The 21,764-nt window shown below is 39.8% G+C and overlaps 1 protein-coding gene across 1 annotated transcript in view; it reads right to left on the bottom strand.

Moving 5' to 3' along the window:
• The window catches only part of GLDC (glycine decarboxylase), a 37,499-nt gene extending 28,520 nt beyond the window's left edge, over positions 1-8,979 (bottom strand). Inside the window, exons 1-3 of the mRNA XM_085212592.1 lie at positions 8,685-8,979; positions 8,526-8,604; positions 2,534-2,669 (exon numbers count right to left, since the gene is read on the bottom strand). Of these exons, the coding sequence (XP_085068718.1) occupies positions 2,534-2,669; positions 8,526-8,604; positions 8,685-8,915 (446 nt within the window). The 5' untranslated portion in view covers positions 8,916-8,979. The remainder of the gene's footprint in view (positions 1-2,533; positions 2,670-8,525; positions 8,605-8,684) is intronic.
• Positions 8,980-21,764: the final 12,785 nt, after the last annotated feature.

Raw genomic sequence — 21,764 nt, forward strand, 5'->3', positions numbered from 1 at the left:
AGTATCAAAAATAAATTTAGTCACTCTGTGACTAAATCATATGCCTCACCAGAAGACAGGAATTTTAGTTGCTGCATTCCAGTAAAACCCTGTTTCACTACAGAAGGTTTTCTGCTTATTTCCTTTGAATCAAAGTGTTTGTTGGATATAAAACTGTATAAAGAATATCTACCCAAAAGGTTTTGAAGTAGCTTCTTTAATGAATATGGATCTTTTTCAAATGGGATTCCGGCTTAAAAGGAAAGGATGCCCAATATTTTCTAATGCTACTAGGCAGTTAATTAGTGCATGGTACTGTCAGACAGTTTTATTTAAAACTAAGCTTATATTGCAAACAGAGATACTATACACTGTTGTCCTGATACTTCAGGAAGTTCTGCAACTCCAGCAGTGTTATTTTCTTAGCAGAACCTGAGATTTGGGAAGATGTTTCTGGCAAATTAAAAGAAAGCAGATCCACTACTGTAGATCAGGAGGTTCATTTTCAGCTGAAAATACATTGCTCAAAAATAATTTTCTCCTAAAATCCACCTTTGCATTTCCTACCTCCTTCTAGCAAATTCAACTGCTTCAAAAAACTGAAAGTCCTCCATTTCTGTGCTCACCGACTTCTACAAGAATTCTTTTTCAAATTCATCTTGCAAACTTTGCTCTAATGAGTGCCAAGCAGTCACATGAGAGAGCCAGAATTGGGCAGAAACAATAAACCTGCACTTGCAGCATTTCCCCGGCTCCATAATGCACACTGCGTTAACACTGATAGTTAAACACTCAGACGACATAAGCAGAGCTGTCATTTCTTTAAGCAGCCTCCATAAAGTCTGCATGTGAGAGAGCATTAGTTCCCTCACACTTTCCTTCTTTCTGTCCCCCCAGCAAACATAGTTCTTTTTATTCTTCTGCAGGTTTAGCTGTTAGGATTTTAGCTATGTGGTTTTACTGGACACTGCAAGAAGAGATTTCTGGATGCAATCTACCAGTCATTTTAATACTACTACATAATTTGTTAGGATTTCAAAACATACAGTTCCTTTTGGCCCACTTTCTACCATCTTTAGCAAGTGGTTATTTGTTGCACTCTACTGAAATACTTAGTTTACATATTTTGTAAAAGAGGACAGGAAGCCAAATAAAGTTCGGCTTATACACACTGCGTAGATTCCTTAAATACAAAAAAGTGCAACTCTGTAGTCAATTCAAAAGTCTGAGACACAAATAAAGCACTCAAACCAAATACTTCAAAGTCTTGAACGTCTGCAGATATAAATCCATATAAATGCAGATCCATTTATGGAAACTCATAAGATTTAGTATCTAAGAAGCAGTGATTTTTTACAACCTCTAAATATAAATAACCTTTAAAAACCGCTTCTATTAAAATCAAATTTACTTGGTAAGTAAGATGACCGTTACTGTCTTAATACAGTACAAAAAAAAAAAAAGATTGTCATTAACTTCAAATAAGGGAGCTTCCAAACGAAATGAGACAATGAAACGTACCAATGACATTCTGTGTGATGCAGTGAGACTCCACATCAATTTTAGTTTCTCTATTGCATGAGTTACAGTTCCTTAGAAAAATGTCAACAGTAAATGAATGTTTATAAACAAGCTTCAGTGCTTTTGTCAAGAAAAGACCATGAAGAGAAAAAAATTCCACTTTTATTTAATCTAACACTGTTTATAAAATACAAATTAATGCACTGAAGTATTTCTTCTTTACATTTGAGAAAAGCCAAAACCAAATGAGTCCAATTCAAGTCCATAAGTCAGGCTTGTCTCAAAAAGCTAAACATCCATTGAATGATGAGATCAAAATGCCCTCTGTTCTTTCAAAAACGAATTATCAACTATCACTGTCTACCTATATTGAGGCATCAGTGGAGTCAATTATTTGTTCAGACAAGAACATACTTTGTGAATACAGATTCACTTTCTTGAAACTCTGGTTTCAGAAAGAAGAAAAAAAAAAAAAAGGGGGGGAGGCGGGGAGGTTGAGGGAATAGAATTTTAAGATGAAAAGCCTCTGACATTTCCAAGGCTGCCTTCTAACTCATAAGAAAATAATTTAATCAAACTACTGCATATTTAATTACATTCAACCAAAAATGCAGTGGAAGAGGTTGCTGCTTTAGTTTTAAGCAGAAGCTTAAAGAATTGAAAGAATTCTTGAAAGTGAAAGAATTAAGTTCAAGAATTAAGTTTTTACACTTCCTTAAAGCAAACTAAAACATTCTTGGTTTGATAACTGTATATAGAAGTTGTGACTTCTAGGTCAATAATATTCTACTATCCTATGAAATATTTTACAGAAAATGTATCTTCTAAAGTGAAAGAATTTTCTTTCTTCTCTCTAGCTTCAATAACAGCAACACAGTTCCTGCATCTACATCCTATACTAGTACCTAATACAGAACAGCCTTAATGATAAAAATAGATTTGGGCCATATATGTCTGCAGTAGTTGCACGGTGAATTTCAAACATGTTCAAATTTTACAAATATGTATTTAGCAAGAAAATGTTGTTCATTACCATCCTGCATTCTCCAAAAGGTTCCGTGCAATGGGCTGTGGCACTGAGCAGTTGTAATAACCCATGCCTATATAGGACCTCCATATCTTGTTCTTGCTTGCTATGTTGTATAACTTCTCGAGGATTTCATTTTCACCTAATTGAGAAAAAACAACATCAGAAAACTTCAGTTACACATAACACTAACAGATTTTAACTAAATTGCCTTGTATGAAATATTCCCTCATATAGAAACTTACCAGGACTGACTGACATAGGAACAATAACAGAGTAAGGCCAAAATGTTAAAGCATATGGGAAAGCTTAAATTCTACAAAATATGAGCTTTTGTCCCCATTAATTTTAAGAAACAGCTGATATGGATACATCTGAACTTAAATATTTATATTACTTTTCCTCTATTGGCGTATCATATTAATCAGATCTGACAGCTCAGTCATAAATATTCCATTTTAGGCAGTTACTCACTTTTAAAATACCGAGTGCCCTAAAGAACAGAAATCTCCTTTTCTCAAGAAAATGCAGTTCCACCACTGTGAAAATGATGATGAGAGAAACATGTCTTGAGTTCTTTTTGCTTTAAGGCAATGTGCATTCCAGATTTTTTGCATAATGCGTTACAGTACATCTCAGAAGGGACCATTTATCAGAGAACTTTTTTCCCCCCTCTACAGACTTTAGATACTTTCCCTAAACAGTTGATAAAATTGAAAAGTTTTATTCATTCAATATTAAGTTTCCTTCATTGGTTTATTAAAAAAAAAAAAAAAAAGTGAACACATTTCTAGCTTAAGAAATTCCATTCAAGATTAGCTTTGAAATCAGTCTGCCAATCTGGCTTAGCAATTACAATTGAACACTTTTGAAGTATCCAGATGAAAGGTGTATGCACGTCCTGTCTCTCCCAGCTACAGTCCAGTTTTGCTCTTGCTTCAACACGCTTCTCACTGATCATATGCCCATACAAAAATCGTGTCCTGCCAACTCCTCTAGCAAATAACTCTAACCAACACCAACCAAAAGGAAAGACTTACCAACTACCTTATTAAACTTAGTACTTGAGGATGCAGAAAGTGGTCAGTAAGCTTTGTAACATTATGAGGAGGGATAACCATGCCCAACCTAACAAACCTTGATGAAACTGGACACCAAGCCTCCTAGGTGAGGTGCTTGGAAAGATTTTTTTTCTAACTTTTCTCCAATTCTGACCCTGGAAACTGCTGTGCAGCAGCAATACAGTAGATGCACTAAGTTATTCTGTCTGTTCTGCATTGCAATCTGAAAAATCAGACTTTGGAATATGAGGCTATAAATCACCAACGCAGAAAAACTTGAGCCCTGGATATTTCAAAATTTCTTTCTCACTGTGGGTTACTCCACCAGAAGAGATCAATTATGTGATACTCTAGAATCTGCTGGCAAATTATTTTCCATAGAAAACATCAAGTTTGTGAATTAATATCTTCAGCAGATATAAGATACAATCACTTCATCTCTGACCTCAAAACTCGTATTTCCTCTTTTACTCCTAACATTTTACTCCTGACATTTTATTTAATATGTAAAAAAATTAATTAAATTTTTCCTTCGATTAGTTTTTCCCCACAGTCACCTAAGCGGCAATAACACTTCTACAAAGGAGTTTTTCATTTGTTTTTTTTACAGACCTTCAGTTTCAATCACAATGTTCATTCTTTCTCTGCCTCTTACTCACTGTTACATTTAATGAATAAAGTTTAATTTCTTGTTTTTGGTGAGCTGTTACAATTTTCCTGGATGTTCAGGAGTCATGTGTTTATTTGATCTCAGCAACATCCAAAGCAAAGTTTCTAAATAGCAGTGACAGTTCCACTCCCCTATACTGCTGCTACAATGCTTATTCCAGTGTTTTTTTTTTACTACTTTTACTACTTTTTTTTTTTCCCTTTCTTTTAGTGAAAGCTTTAGCACTGCAGATACTTTCCTCTATCATTTGCAAGCCAAAAATAAAGATGTTTTTGTGTTTGATTTGAAGGGGAGTGTTGTATTCTTGCAAAATTCTAACTTCAGCAATTTTTTTGAAATTCCAATGTCTTTATTTGACTCCAAATTAAGTCAAAGGCAGAGGCAGGCTATCATTTAACTTGCCCACTAGCCTGATATCATACCACAGTGCATTAAGAGCATGAATTCCATAGTGAGCACATACCGCAAGTACTGTACTATATGCTGATAGCGTTCCCTTTGTTTGCCTCATTGGACAGGTAATCTAGAAAGTTAAGAGTTACTTCTCAGCAAACACAGCTAACAACTATCACATGCACACACTGCACTTTTGCTCCCTGAAATAACACTAACATTTCCATACTAATCCAAGGAAGAAGGGAAAGAGCCTTAGTGAGACTGTAAGCAGCTCAAGCAGCAATTAAACTTCTAAGCGAAAGATAGAAGGGCATTCACCTGGAAGAGCTGCACAGATAGATCCCAACACTGATTTTAGGTTATCCCTGGAGACAGGTCAAATAATTACTTTTAATCAGGGTCCTCACACTACGGCAGGGTGAAGCCCTGTACATTAAAATGTACATTAAAAACACCACCCATGATACCTCAGTGTCAGGTTTCCAATCTCTTTAAGATCTCCTCAGCAATGGGAGAGATAAAGAAATACCCCAAATGTGGAAATAAAATGAGATAAAGAATTGACTACTGCTAACAGTGGGAAACTGGCAATAGCACAGAGATATTTTCCAGTTTTCTAAAACAACATGATTGAAACATCTTTATCTGGAATTCACTTCATTGACGATAGTCTACAAATCCTTTAGGAACCTTATTCAGCAGAAAATAAAATTCCCAGGTAAGTTACTGCAGTTGATCTTTATTCCTCTCATCATTACATCAGATAACACGATCAGAGATAGCATACCCAGAAGAAAGTTCACTGATCCTGCATTACTCTTATCAAATAACTGAAGAGAAAACTCAATGAAATTCCTGCTAGGAGTTCAGCGAGAATACTTCTGGAACTGCTACTGCAACATCCACAGATGGAAAAGGCAAAATGCATCACAAAAATATTAAGTGGGAATGAGCTATCTGGTCATAAAATGACAATACTATTATTCCTGCTAATGTTTCAGTGTTTAGTGTAGCAGTGTCGCTTTTCACTTGATATCTGAAAAAAAAAAAAAAAAAAAAAAAAAAAAGATATCCAAAAGGTTGGGAAAGGGAGAGGAATCAAGACATGAGAAGACGACTGAGATACACAACTTAAAATCTACAGTGTAAAAGGGAGGAGACTATTTCATAATTTTATCACTATGCCAGGCCTTAAACTTTTTTTTTTTAAGCCTTCTGATATCAAGGAAGCAAGATCCTCATAGCAGTTGCTACAAGAAAAAAGGGCATGATTTCTATTGAATTAGAAATTAACTTAATTTTCTTAACAAAACCACAATTTATTGGAGTGGAAAAGTTCCAAAGCACTGTCAGACATGCACTAACACTGCAGGACAGCACAAGAACCTGCTCCAGGTGCCGAGTCCTACCATCTAAAGGAAGCCATCAGCTATAGAGGTGTATGATAACAAAATTGCTCTCCTACGTAACCTTTGGGTCACACAGAATTCTATAGCAGTGGTCATTAGGAACGTAGCTATGTTACTTCATGCTCACACCTGCTAAGCCTAAAGCTATAAAATCTTCAGAAAATGAAAACAGTTACAGAGACATATGACACTCATTCACTGTACTGGTGGTATACGAATGGCTTTCCTGGGCTACAGATCAAATTTTAGCCTTAAGTAACAATTTCAGCAAGACTTCAGGGTAAGCGCAGCTGCATTTCCCTGTACGAAGGACAAGAATGAGTGTAGTTGATTGCCCAGCTGCAGGCTGACCTGGGCAGTCATTATGGTTTTATTGTTTGCTTTTTTGTACAGAAAAAAAATGATGTATGTATTTAAACTGTTAGGAATCAGCATATCAGGAACTTGATAAACTCTGTCACTGAACAACATGTTCTGAATTGCTTTGCCCTATTCTCTCTTACATGTATGATATCTGGAGAAGGTGGGAGCAGAATCTTCACCCAAATGAAAAGAACATGTTTAAAGCATGGTTTGGTAGGGTAGTATTAATGGTAGGTGGATGGTTGGACTAGATGGAAGGCTTTTCCAACCTTGGCAATTCCATGATTTCAAAAGACAACAGTTCTCACGTCACTTTCCTAGTTTTGCCATCTCTTTTTAATACAAGACAGTGGATAGAGAAATCATATACCATACTGACATAAGGAATCCTACACCAGTGATAAAACAGTGGTGTTCTCTCTAATGGTGCATTAACAGGGAAGTAAGCTCTACCCAGAATAGAGAGCTCTGGATCCAAAATGTTCAGTGAGAAGTTGCACTATTTTAAGTGGACAACTTTTCTTTTACAATTAGTAGAGTTCCCTACTGCCAACAGAGGGGAAAGCTACACAGTAAGTTACAAAGGCAGTCAGCCTCCATGCTGAGGGGAGAACAAAGACAAGCAGCAGTGACAGACAGAGGTTTTCAGCGCTTCATCTCTCTTGAGAACTCACTGCACTCTGTGGTGCGAGATGGAATCACAGCCACATTCTGTCAGAGTTTGCTGTAAGGGAACTTGAACAGCATAACAAATGAAGGAAAACACACCATTGGCTCACAGGTCCCACTGCACAGTGAGAGCCTGTATGTAACAGGACATCACTAATTCACAGTGATGTGGGAGGGAACTGCTTCAAACAGACCAGCGTGCATTCACATACATAAAACTGCAAAAGGATTTTGGTTTAAGCCAGCATCGTTGGCTTGTATTTTGTTAGCACACAATTACCGTAGTGCCAAACTGTGCTGTATCACAGTTCTGCACACGTTAGCAATCTCAAATTAAATCCAGAAATTGGAGAAGCAGTTACTTGAGATGTGATTATTACTGACAATCTACATTTACCTCCACTCCTTTTTACTTAAAAAATAAAATTTAAAAAGTTCCTTGCACTGGGGGTTAAATAATGACAACTCATCAGCCTGGGAAAATCCTGACCCACTAATATTAACCACAGCAAAACATGCTGAGCAGCACTGGCAGCATTCACATAGATTAAAGTAAGTGACTGAATTTCACCTCTCTCCCTGTTCCCACAGGACAGGAAGGTACCAGGAATTCAGTGCCACGGCACTGACAGGGTGTTTCACCAGCAGGACCCATTCCCCCCTCCAACACTAGGCCACATCCCCACAGACCCAGCTTCCCCCACACTCCTGTTGCTGGTAGTAGTGGTGATACCACCTGGGACTCACACAGAGCCCCGGAGGCCTGCAGGGACTGGGCAGCAAGGACCCTGTGCCTAAGAACTGAGCAGAGAATCCAGGTACAGACGTGACGCTGACACTGATGGAAACACCCCTGGCACCTGAGTGGGTACTGCACTCTGTAAATTTTGGTGGAAGTGTTGAGTTCGGTGTGTTTTTAAGTGTTTCCTTCGCTCCCTAGGCTCGCAGGACGATGTTTGCATGTTAAGACTGCAGACTGAGATTTCACCAGTGATCGATTACTTCAAAGCGTCATCACCAAGCCACGCCAGTTCTGAACTGCAGCTCGCTGAACCGTTCTTTGCCGCAACAGCCGGCGCGGGGCTCCGCGCTGCCGCTGCTCACCCGTCCCCCAATCACTGCCACTGCTTTCGGGCGCAGCCGTTACACGGAGACGAGGGTTTCGTACACGCTACTCGGGAGGGGGGAAGGACACACAAAGAAGTCTTGCAGACAGATGGCAGCCCACCCGAAGCAGCGCTTGGAAGACACGGCTTTTGGCCACGCCTTTCCCTCCGTATGGGGCTCCTGGGACAAAGCGGTAGCACCGCATCGCCGGGAGCGGACTCGCACAAGTTTTCCTCCCGCCCTGAGCGGGGGGAGGGGGCTGTGCGGGAGGGGGTGCAGCTGCCGAGCGCGGAGGCCGCCCGGGCGGCAGCGGGGCCACTTACCGACGTGGTCGTCCATCCTCAGCGGTCTCTGCAGCCGGATGCTGGCCGGGATGGTTTTATCCATCAGCTCCTCGACGCTCTGCAAAGAGGCGGCCGCACAGCATCGTTAGCCACCCTGTACCGCCGCGGCTGCGCGGCGCCCGTGCCGCAGGCACCCACCTGCACCCCGATGGCGCGCAGCATCTCCCGCTTCTCCCGCTCCCTCGGGCCGATGTGCCGCCGGCAGAAGTCATCGTGCCGCGGCAGCAGCTGCTCGATGCACCGCGCCGCCTCGCCGCCGCCCCACCGTTGCTGCTGCCACGGAGGGCTCCCCACTGCCGCTGCCGGCCTCAGGTGCCGCGGCGCCCCGCGGGCCGCTAGCCGCCCCCACCAGCGCCCGCAGTGCTGCATGGCCCCGCTAACACCGCCCCGCCGCCGTCGGGCACCACGCTTTGTGGCCGGGGAGGGCGGTGCGGCGCGGCCCCCGCCGCCAGCGCCAATAGGGAGGAGAGGCGGTGCCGCGCTCGCCCCGCCCCGCCTCGCCGCCACCTGATCCCCACGCCCCTGGCCGGGCCGACAGCCCGGCCCTGACCCCGCTCCGGCCCCGCGGGGAATGCGGAGGTGGTCGGGCGTTGCGCCGCTCTCCGGCCTGGGGGCTGTCGGAGCAAATAAGGAAAAGTTCTCCCGCCCGGCGTTTTGTGCGCATCTCTGAAGGGGTGGCAGGGCAGCACCGCGCCTGGCCGCACCACTGGTGGTCACTTAGCGTACAATTCTGCTGGGCTGCAAAGGGCCACCGCAGCCTCCATCTTCTCTTACTTTTTCAGAACTGTTAAATTCTCACAGTGGAACCAGTAATTTAAGATGGCACTGTGTTGCTGTGTACACATGCATAGCTGTGTCTTCATCTGAAGTGTCCAATCCCTTAATATTGCCCGGCACTTTGGTACCAAAATCTTAACAGTTCCCTACAGTGAACATCTGCAGGTGGCTTGGGCAGAGATACTGGTGGCCACAGATAGGCAAAGGCGTTCTGGCAATTTTATGCCCTTGACTCAGGTGCTCTTCAAGACAAAATGGATGCAGTGTGCAGGAGCACCTACAGCTAGATCAGTTTGCTTAGAGGCCTGACCAGCCTGACTCTTAATGTCTCCAGGGATGGCGTATCCACCACTTCTCTGGGAAACCTGTTCCAGTGCCTCACCCCCTGTATTGTAAAAGATTTCTTTCTTAAGTCCAGTCTCCTTTAATTTGAAAAACTTGTCCTATCACAGCAGACCCTGCTAAAGAATCTGTCCCCTTCTTTCTTATAGCCCCCTTTAAGATACTGAAAGTTATCAGGTCTCCTGGAACCTTCTCTAGGCTGAATAGCCCCAGCTCTTCCAGCCTGTTTTCCTAAGGGAGTTGTTCAATCCCCTGGATCATTTTTGTGGCCCTCAACTGGACGCACCTCAACGGGTCTGCGTCTCATTTTTTCTCACACTCTGATCATCTTGTTCTCCTTTCAAGGCACAGACAGTCTTCGAGAGCTGTTTTCCAGGAGAGTCTTCAGAAGACAGAATTTGAAGGTGCTTAATTTCTTTATAGATGTAATTTTCATTTTAGGTTTCTGAGATCTCTCTAATCAAGGCAATCACTCTTCTAGATAATTAAATCGCTACTGGATGGTATTTTCTTTGCTGCCGTGGGTTGAATTAAATAGATCCAACATTAATAAGCAGAAATTTAGGCTCAGCTGACTTAAAAGTAACGGTGCAAACAGAATTATTTAGATAACATTTTGTAAATAATGTATATTATTTCTGTACCATGCATCTCACCTTTTAAACCTCATTCTGGGGCAGTTTTTGTGGTAGAATGATGGCTCTTTGTTATGTACAACAGAGAGCCCCAGGAAGGAGCAGCAGTTGAGAAATCCCTAGCCACAAGCTGGCTCAAAAATTCTCAGGAACTCATTCTGGCTTGGTGTGAAGCTGCAAGAAAGGTGGAGGAGACAGAGAGGAGGGCAGGAAGGGATCACCATCTGGCACTGTGCCCTGCATTAGGCCATCAGCAGGCATACTGAACATCTGCCTCCATCTGCTTCAGCTTGGGGTGACACTGGCTCAGAGAGTGAGGTATGGAACCATGTTTTCCTCTGTTCAGTTCTGTCTCTTTGCAGATAGGATCCCGTAGTTACAAAAGTCTTTATTCACAAGTAATAGAACAAAGTGGCTTTTGAGGAGAGGCCAACTTTTAAATAGAATAACAATAAAAGATAAAGTATATTCCCAATAGATACAATGACTTCATCCTAATTGGATGATGGTTTTTGCTGCTTGTCTTCTGAATATAATGAGATAACTAATCACTTCTTCTGTAAAGTATTTCTTACAAATAAGCCATTATAGACAGCTCATCTGAATTAATAGCTCTCATAGGATTGTTTGCTCAAATGGGACCACATACTGCTCTAGAAAGTGCAGTCTGGAGAGAATATAGAAGCCTATAAGGAATCTCAAACCATGTATACTCTGTCCACATTGCTGATTCTTCCAGAACTAAATCCAGTTTTAGTTCGACTTGAAAATGATGCCTGGGAGGAGCAAGACTGGAGAAATGTGCAGGTGAAGAAAGCTGCAGTCTCAAGACATACACACTTCATCTGGAAAGCACCACAGCTGGAGTGGTTGGTTGATACTAAGTTTTCTCCTTCAGAAACTCATCTCAGCACAGGCTATGTGCAGTCAATGTGGCAGAGATAGAAGCCTGTCAACCTTGAATAATTGGCCAACTCTCTAGCTGCCTCCTGAAAACTATATGATGGCATTAACAATCAAAATAGGAATCCTGAATGAGAGACATAACAGAAAATGGAGCTCTGGTGTCAAGACCAAAAAAAAAAAAAAAAAAAAAAAAAGTATCTGATCCTGTAGCTTCAAACAAGTATGTCATGTCAAAGTATATTGCCAATAATAGATAGGTCTGAGGATGCCTATGCACAGGAATCAAGAAAGGAAGTGTGATAGAAAAAAAATAAAAGATAGAGTAAGCATTCTGATTCGGCTCTTTTTTTTTTTTCTTCAGATGACAATTAGTTGTTTACAAGTGGGTATCAGAGAGACTGAGAATTTAATACCGACTGAGACCTGCAACAAAGTAAATTTTTGAATCAGTAGTTTGCAGAATGACTGTTCAAATAGGAATTGCACAGCATATCACCTTGTGCTGAAGTCTGGAGTGAGAGGATAGCATATTAGGCCTCCCAGAGATTGAACGTATCTTACAAATGTGAGATAAAGAAGTGCGATAAAGATGGGTTGTTTAGGAACACTGAATACATTGATCATCACAGCATTGCAGGAAGACAGTGGTGGTGGAATAGGTAGGGATATTATCAAAAGCATAACAGTTGCCCATAATTGTATATAAAAATAAACTTCAGAAACTTGAAGCAGTAGAAGTAACTGTTTGTGCACACTCATGAGAAAGAAGGAAACTTTCCAGAAGAAGAGGTATTATTGCAGTGTCTTCCTACTAAGGCTATTAAGTTGAAATAGATCAGAAATGCTTATGTATTCACCTAATGATCAGACTCAAGTAATTAGACAGAGATTGGACACCCAAAGCTTGACCTTTGATGTGATTCTGCTGGAAAAAAGTGCGTAATTGGTCGTAGCAGCATAACTATAATTATATGAGAATAGTCTCCTTGTGAATTGCTATACAATCAATAAAAAACAGCTTAGAGCAACCCAAAATATAATGGTCAAATAGCCTAGAATATACCATTCCTTTTCATAAACTTTCTGCACCTCTGAAGCCTGTTTCTGACATTGTACGATTGCAGATGACTAAAGAGGAATATGAAGTAAGTAAAAAATGCTATAGGTACTTGTCCCAAGTATTTCATCAGTCAGTTAGCACTGTGAGAATTCTCTATAGAAAGGTAGATAGATAGATAGATAGATAGATAGATAGATAGATAGATAAAGAAATCTAAAGTTTGTTTCTCGAATTTGTTGGGATGTCAACCAAACACTGTAAGCTTCTAGTGAACTACATAGGATGCTCCAAAAGCAATGTCTCTTATTTATTTCCATGCAAATTACAGCAGATACAAAGAGCACAATGACACGGTTTGATAGAACTCATTCTCGGATGCAAAATACTGTTTTTTGATGTAGTCAACATTATTAGATATGAATTTTCACCGGTGATGAAAAAAAGAGCCTATGTCAGTCTTGCATCAGTGGCAGCAACCCACTGTTGCTGTCATGAGTACTTAAACACACCATCACCACCTCACTCACGTCACGGTGCTCACATCCATTGCTTGGTTTCTAAAACTGTTTAGCAATCGTCAATGAATGTCAGTGGTGCATTTTTTTTCTCTGTAGAGGAGCTAAATCACACTTCTGCTTCATATGCACGTCCATGTCAGACATCATTTCTTCAGACTTCCCTTCTGCTGCCATCTGTCACACAGCAACAAAATGTACAGGAATACTGGTGGGAATGTTCAACCTCTAATGCTGTACACCAGCCACCACTTCTGACACCATGGGCCAGAATAATAAAATAGGAGGCATTACTTTCGGAGCAGTTTTGTCAATGTAATTGAATTATTATTTTGTATATGTAATTGAATATATGATTGTGAATTATTCAAGATCAGTCACTTTATATTTCACAGCCTACTATTCCTTAAAGCCATGAAAAACACTTAAAAATAGTAAGGACATTGCAACAAATAAAACAATATAAACATGTATCTATCAGTGCAGACTGACTCTGAAATATGCTGACTTCTGCCCTGATGTAAGATTTTTTTTCCATAGAAATTACTCAACAGAAGGAATTGTTTTTTCTGTTGAAATGATCTCTTCTGCTGGCCTTTTTAAATAAAATTATCAGCCATGACCAGGGCTTTCAAAGGTCTCTGGTATATCAGGTAAGAAATCCTACCAAATAGCCTCTTAATTGCCAGCCTTATCTGGAATGTCTATCCAGATAGAGGACATCCTTATTAACACTAATCATGAAATCACTTTACCAGCAGAAACACAAGAGGTGCAGGACATCTGTTTCAGCATAGCTATTTCTAATTCTGTTTGCACTGAATTTGTACAAGTTACAGCTTGGAAATTTCTTTTTTTTTTTTTTTTTTTTTTTTTTTTTTGCTTGGTTGGTTTATTTTTCTTTCTTTTTCTCCCTTTTTCCTCCAATACTAAACTGTTGAAAAACTTTCCTATGCATGTTTTATACATATGCTTGTTGGCAGATAAACAACAAAAAACAAAATAATTTAGTCCTTAGAAGACGAAAGCTATGATACACAGCTGTACTGTGATGATTGCTACCTTTTGAGATGTCCTTACTAAGACTTTTTATCCTCATGAAATACTTAAGCTCTAGCATGATTATTTGCTTAAAAAGGATTCTAGCTGTTTTTATGTAAACAGTATAGACCTTTAACTAATACATCAAGCCACAAATACTTTTTGTTGTTATTTTTTTCCTAAGCTTATTTCTTCACTTAAAGAAGCAGTACATCATATTTCTCTCATTAGCAATTCCCACCTGAAACTACTGGGGAGAAAACTACCTCTCAACAGTACATCTACGTGTACAGAATTTATGGTGTGACGACTGAATTACCACCTCTTCTTTTTTCCCACTTCTATACCAGGAAAAGTTAAGAGCACTGTGTATTGCGTGGAATTTGTACCTAGGCAGTAGCTGTCACATCCTTAAGTATAACAGCACGTTGTTCAGATAACCTAGTAGCAGAATATGCAATAGAATAGGCAGCGTTGTGGTAAGAGTGGATAGAATCAATGAGATATTTTTGAATTCTTAGTAATCCTCAAGAGCTTGATGCAGCCACTACTGCCAAAGACGGTAGTATGCATTTTTGCAGTCTTTAAGCACTGTTACACTTTCACTGACCACAGCTGGATCAAAAAATAAGGTATATGTTAGTAACATGGTTGGCTTGGTGAATTTCCCAGCGATCCTTATGGTTTTGCTTAGGGCCTCCTCCAAAGAACCTCCTCCTAACAAAGAACCCATGACATTATCACACCAAATAGTACTGTACTATGTTGTTTCTTTCTAAACAGCAGTGAAGCATCCTCAGTAAAGTGTTTGTTGTGCAGCCTTATGTCTTATGCTAATAAATCTTTAAGCTTTTAAAACTGTCTTTTTTAACTATCAGCCCTCGGGGAATATAGTCCTTTACTGGTTCCAAACTCAGAAATACCCCTGTACAGTAGTTAGGGACGACAATTCATTTAAATGTATTTTAAAATTGCCTTTGTTTTCAGTTATTTGGTCAACTGGAACTACAATAAAAGCTCACTGTGCTTCCTCTCAAGGCTGTTTTATCACTCACACGCCCATACCTTCAGCAGCTTCAGGGTGCAGCTTCTGTTTTACCTGTGGTGTTGGATATATAATCTTTAACAAATCTGCTGTGCACCACACTTGCTAAGTCCACAGATCGGTCTGTGAATATTCTGCAATTCCAGATCATAAATCTAAAAGTATATCCCATATCTCAAAGTCATAAAAGTGAAGTATAGGTGCAGAGAATTGTGTGCAATCATATGCATTTCTCCTCTTCAGAATGAATGCAGCAAGTGTAACTACTGAGGTTCTGTACATATTTCTCAGATAGATATATATACACACACAAGTGGGTGCATAAACTTTCATATTTTTGTTTAAATTATCAAATACAGTTTTTTTCTTATCCAATAAATTACTGATTTGACTGTTTTGACAAAGGATAAAGACACAAAGAGTTCTGATTAGGAAGTACAAGGCTATGAGGAAAGGAAGAAAAGAAAGAGGAGAAAAAATGTTTAAAAATTCCCGAGACTTCAGAAGAAAAGTTTTGTGGAATCCTTGAGCAACCGTGGGCATCCTTGAATATTAATCTCTCAATTAAGCCCTACCAGCCTCCTTTCTGATGTGGGGAAATGAGTGAGGAAGACAAGAATTTTATGCTTCTTGTAAGGTACTGGATGTCCTCAGCACAGTTTCTCTGTTGGGGAGCAGCAAGGCCAACTGTGCCCAGGTGCAGGTGCACATGGCAACCAGGTCTTGCAAGGCATAGGCACGATGAGGAGCCAGGTGCGTGTAAGAGGATTCCCCAGCAGTCCGAAGTACGGGACAAGCCAGGGTCAGAGACCATGCACAAGCTCAAGGCAAGAGCAGAAGGCGACGGAACAGGAGACAGGACTAGAGACAAGGTTTCAGCTTGCACTTAAAGTCCATTCAGCACACAGATGTGGAGCCAGGTCACCACTTAGATCCCTGGCAGCACCTACAGGAGACCAGCATATCCACAAGACAGTGGGCCAGGCTGAGCTGGAGACAAGTGCTTGTATAAGACAGCTGAGAGCCCGTGCTGAGGTGAAATTGAGCTGCTCCAGCCCAGTGAGGTCAGGGCCTGCAGAGCCTCCTGGTGCACATAGGGCCCTGACTTTCTCTTACAACTGAAGCAGCCATAACAGCAGTTAGGTAGGGCCTTTCTAAAGGTTTACTTTGCCCATAAGCTTTTAGAATACTTTTAAAGCTCCTGGCTGATTTCCAGTGTCCTGGGGAAGAGAAAAAAAAAGAAAAATTAAATGCTAGCACCCCTAAAAGAGTCAGGTTGTTTTCCTACTCCACCTCCTTTTATGTCTAGGGTCATGTATGTACAGAATCACCCATGCTTCCCACATGCACTGGCTGCAAACACTGGTGGGTTTCTTCTCCATTTGCCACTATGCTCCCTCACACTGACAAACTGAGCTGCCTCACATCTCTGTGACATATCTGGGGCAGCTCAGCTGCCGTTGTGTCTCTAGGCAAGCACATACTTTTTCCCAAATTTGTAGGATTATGATTGACTGTGGGTTTTGTTTTTGTTTTTGTTTTCCTGATTATCATAGCTCCTGTGTCTAGCATGTATTTGTCTGGTACTGAAGTTCTGCTTTTAAAAATCTGCTATGAATCATTACAGAAGTCCTACCAACATCCTCTGTAAATCCACCAGAGAGGAAGACCAGGAGGAATTATTCAGTGCTGACTGGGTGATTTTCTAAATCTTTCTTTTTGTCCCTTGCTCTTTTTTAACTTGGTTCAAAGGTGAGCTCAAAGGTAATCTTGAATACTGATTCGGTTACTTAATACTTGTTACATTATACTCTTTATCAAGTTATTTGTGTCCACGGCTTTTAAATACTAAATATTGCTATATGATTACAGTATTGCCTATTCAAATAATTTATATCTATACTAGTTATCTATTATGGATACCTATGAAATGCACATTGCATTGCAAGAACTTCTGTTGCTCTATCTAGTTTTATTAGGCAATAAAGAAGCTCTTCTTAGCACAGAGAACTATATACTGCTTACCTTAACAGAGGTGTCATGACAACAAGGTTCTGAGATATTCTTTGGGAAGTTAATGTGTGCCCTCTTTTGTTCTTATCTAGGGGTTAAATTTATTATGTACAGACTATGTAGAGTTTGAAAATTCAGGAAGTCTAAAAGGTTATTTTTCAGAGGACTCAGTTTTGCATATAAGTGGTGTTTTGTTTTAGTATTTTTGTATTAGAAATGGAATTATAACCTTTGTTTGTACTTCAGAAAGTAAACCAATACAAACAGCTGAGATGACAGTTTCAGAAAAAGTTAAAAAAATCTCCAAACAACAGCAAAACAACATACAAAACAAACAGAAATAATAGCAGCAACAACAACCCCCTAGCACGAACAAAACAAAACAAAACAAACAAACAAAAAAAAACTGATTCAGAAATCTATCCAGATTTTCAGATAAACAGGTGTTAATGAAAGCAAACAACTGTTTGAAAGTCACTGACTAAATTTCCTTCCTTCTTTACAGAATTGATCACATGTCCTTATCGTTCTGAGCTTTCATTTTTCCAGAGTTTGAATAAAGTCTCTTTGCAATACTGAATCAGTCACACAAGGACATTACTCTGCTCTGTTTGGAGTAAAGGTTTAAGAAGCACTCTTTATAAACCACAGAAACTTTGTATTAAGGACATGCTTCTTTCTCCTCTATAGCTCCAAGCAAAATATTTGGGAAAAAGAAATCTGGCACCTCCTTTTGAGTTTGTAGAAGAGTTTCTGAGTTTTCATCTACATAAAAAAGGCTGTTGCTTCCAGAGATGTAACAATTTAATGATTTTTTATCAACACACTTCTAGAGATTGCTTAAAAATGTTCTGCAAATGAAGTAAGAAATGCCATCAAAACAACATTTCTATAGGGTTCTAGGTGGCCTACAAGTGATTATGGCATTTTGTTTGATCGTAGTCTGACTATATCTGCATATATAGATGATACATGTAATGTCTATATATATGATAGATATATATAGAGAGATAAACATAAATATAGATATACAGATATGCAGATATAGTATATAAGAGTTTAGCTATCTGTCTGATGAATCACTGAGGATGAATATCACAGCTAGCAAAAGGGAGACTGCAGGACTGTATGAGGATAGAGGAGTGAAACAAATTCTTTTTGTGATAGCATCTGCTAGTGTTGATTCACCTATCATCTTTAAATACATTTGGAATTGATTTGATATCTTACAAACTCCTTGTGAATTATGCTGTGTGAGATCATCAACACAGACCAGGAATGAATCTTGATCAATACTGAAGAATCTGACTCTGAAATCAAAACTGAATAAATACTTTAATGTTACATAACGTTTTAGTTAACATATAACTTGGAAAAAGCTTGAAAATGTTGCAATGGCCCAGTTCTGGTGTTAGATATATCCTTTCCCTGATTGTGTTAAAAAAATGAAAAAATAAAATGATTAAATATGTCTAAGATAAAAGCTTCTGAACTAACTGGTTCGTATATATTCACTAGAGACTTCTAACAGGGTTCAGCCAAAACTTCTGTAAATACTACGGCTACTGCAAGCATGCCTTACCTCAGGGTGGCATGATCTCAGCATGACTTAACATTCACTTACACTCCCTGAACTCGACACTGGTGGCATATGATTTGTACAGTCACGACTCTGCAGCTCTGGCCAAAGAGCCATGTGAAAATAATTGGCTCTGTGCAGTGCTGCATTAACACAAACTCTGCCTCTTAACAAGACTCTTTAGCACCATAATGGGCCATATCTACTTCAGAAAATTGTTATTTCATACGCTATATTGACTTGAAAATCTGTCTCAAGTGAAAAAGGAATAACAGGTTTGGGGAGCAACTACAAAAGTAGACGGCAGCAGGAAGTTGAAAAATGCTGCTTTATGGCTCATCGTAGATAGAAAATGCTGATCAGAGAAAATAAGGTTTGTGTGAAAGAAAAAAAAAGCAAGTAGTGATGAGACAGGACTGATCAGCGGAGGAGAATGAGAAGGAAGAACTGAGTTAGGAATAAAAATAAGTGTAGCTCTGAAAGAAAAGTTAAAAAAAAAAAAAAAAAAGCAAATAACTACCTATTTCCATAATTTCTAAATAAGGCAAGTGCTCCAGGGAGATAGTACTGATCTAAATATTCTAAAGCAATGTCCTGCTGCATACGTCTAGTGATTAGATTCAAACTGCAAAAGCAAGCATATATTTTCATTTAATGATTTTCAAATCTTTTTTGGTATAAAATGTAACAGTTATGTCACAGCCAGTAATTAAAATAGCATAGAAATATACCATGATGAAGGAAACTGAGAAATCTCAGATGTTACTAATAGTTCCTTCAGTGTATTTAAAAATAATGATGACACAGCGAGAATCCACTATCTCATAATGTTTTGTCATTGTAGCCATTCTCTTGAATAAATACATGGCAAAATATTCATTAATCAATTGACAGAAACAAGAGGGAGTTGGAATTTCCACAGTACTATAGCACCTCAGAAGTTATATATTATACCTACTCATACAGAACACACTGCTTGTTATCCACAGGTTAATCTGAAACATGCATCTTGGTTTTCCAGTCAATACTGAGTTACTTAAGAGCAGTCTGTTAATTTGTTGCTGTAGTGAAGAGAATACTAGAGATCACCTTCATCTTCAGTGCTAATGTATTAGTCTTCTTAAATGCAAATATTTAAAATGTATCTTCTCTGTACTTACGTTTACCAATTGCAAAATGACATTATGCAACTCTGTCTTTGGCAACCTTTTAAAAAAGTTGGATTAAATAATAAAACCAACTCACCTTTACTTTTTACTGCATTAAGGTTAACATAAACCAGAAACAAGCAAAGTGCAATTGCACTTTCTCATCTGAGTGACAACTGTTTTTAAAAACTGTGTGCCACCACAGTAACGTCTGCCATGTAATCAGAATAAATCTGGGGATCCTTCTCACTGCTTCAACACTAAACCTCTATTGATCAATATAAAAATTAGAATAAACTTAAAAGACAGCTTTTCTCTCTTTTCTGTTCTCTCTAAAGAAACAGCTTATGCTCATTTGTAGGAAAAACGCTGGGCATGGAGCACTGACTAATGCAGCCTGTACCCTCTTGCCTAAGCAATTTTTAATCAAGGTAAGCAACATACATCTGTTAATGGGACTTGGCTCTCAGGAGCTCTTAAAGCAATAAAACACAATAGTGGTAATGAAATGTAAGGACTAGATTCTGCTTCCCTGGTCACACCTCCTTTGTTAACTCCTTCAGTAAAACATGAAAAAAAAACTAAAGAATTATGCTTGGATAACTCATTGGGTTCATGAAAGGTAGGTCCTGCTTGACCAAACTCCTTCTATAATTGAGTGACTTGCCTGGTGGGTGAGGGAAAGGCTGTTGACATAGTCTTTCTAGTCTTCAGCAAAGCCTTTGACATTGTCTGCCACAGCATTCTCTTAGAAAACCTGGCAGCCTTGGACAGGAACAATCTTTGCCGGGTGAAGAACTGGCTGGACTCAGAGTGGTGGTGAATGGAGTTAAATCTAACTGGCAACTTGTTATGAGTGGTGTTCCCCAGGGGTCAGTATAAGGGCCTATTCTATTCAATATCTTTATTAATGACCTGGACAAGGGGATTGAGTGCACCCTCAGTAAGTTCGCAGATGAGACCAAGCTGGAGGGAACAGTTGATCTGCCTGGGGGTGGGGAGGCCCTGCAGAGCAATCTGGCTGGCTGGATCACTGGGCTGAGGCCAGTGGAATGAAGTTCAACAAGGCCAAGTGCCAGGTCCTGCACTTTGGCCACAACATGAAACGCTACAGGCTTGGGGCAGAGTAGCTGGGAGACTGTGCAAAAGAAACAGACCTGGAGGTGTTGGTCAGCTCTTGACTGGTTATGAGCCAGCACTGTGCCCAGAGAGCCAAGAAGGCCAATGGCACCCTGCCTTGTTTAAGAAATAGTGTAGCCAGCTGGTGCAGGGAGGTGATTAGCTCTGTACTCAGCTCTGGTGAGGTCACACCTTGAGTACTGTATTCAGTTTTGGGTACCTCAGTACAAGAAAGACATCAAAGCTCTGGAGCATGTCCAGAGAAGGGCAACAAAGCTGCTGAGGAGTGTGGAGAGAACTGGGATTGTTTAGCATGGAGAAGAGAGGGTTCAGGGGAGGCCTTATAGCTCTCTACAGCTATCTGAATGGAAGTTGTGGTGAGGTGGGAGTTGGTCTCTTCTCCCATGTAACAGCAATAGGACTAGAGGGAATGGCCTCAAGTTGCAGGATTCAGGTTGGATGTTAGGAAAAATTTCTTCTCTGAAAATGTAGTCAGACAGTAGAATGGGCTGCCCAGGGAGGTCATGGACTCCTTTAACACCTTCCTGGAGGTGTTAAAGAAATGTTTAGATGTTGTACTGAGGGACATGGTTTAGTGGGGAAATATCGGTGGTAGGAGGATGATTGGACTGAATGATCTTGTAGATCTTTTCTAACTTTGGTGATTCTGTGATTCTATCACTATTAAGAGACAGCAGCAATTGGTTATCTTCCATTAACATTTGTTGTATTTTTCTAACTTTTTTTTTAACTTAACTTTTTTTTAACTGAACATTCCACTAATCGTGAAGCAGAAAATAATTATAGAAACGTAACAGTCAGTGAATCTGGAGACCTCACATAATTACAGACCTACAATTTTAAAGCAGTATAATTACTTTCAGAGCAAGAGTGGTTGACCTATGAAAACATGTTTGAAAAGTAACAACTCTGAACATAGCAATTAAGTGTTTGATAGTTGTTCACTGAAAAACTGAAAATTGACAACAGTCTGTTTAATTAAAAAACAGCTCCAAAAATAATTTTACTTGTCTCAGT

The sequence above is a fragment of the Meleagris gallopavo genome, chromosome Z, assembly GCF_905368555.1.
Source record: "Meleagris gallopavo chromosome Z, MGAL_WU_HG_1.1, whole genome shotgun sequence".
Taxonomy (NCBI): Eukaryota; Metazoa; Chordata; class Aves; order Galliformes; family Phasianidae; genus Meleagris; species Meleagris gallopavo.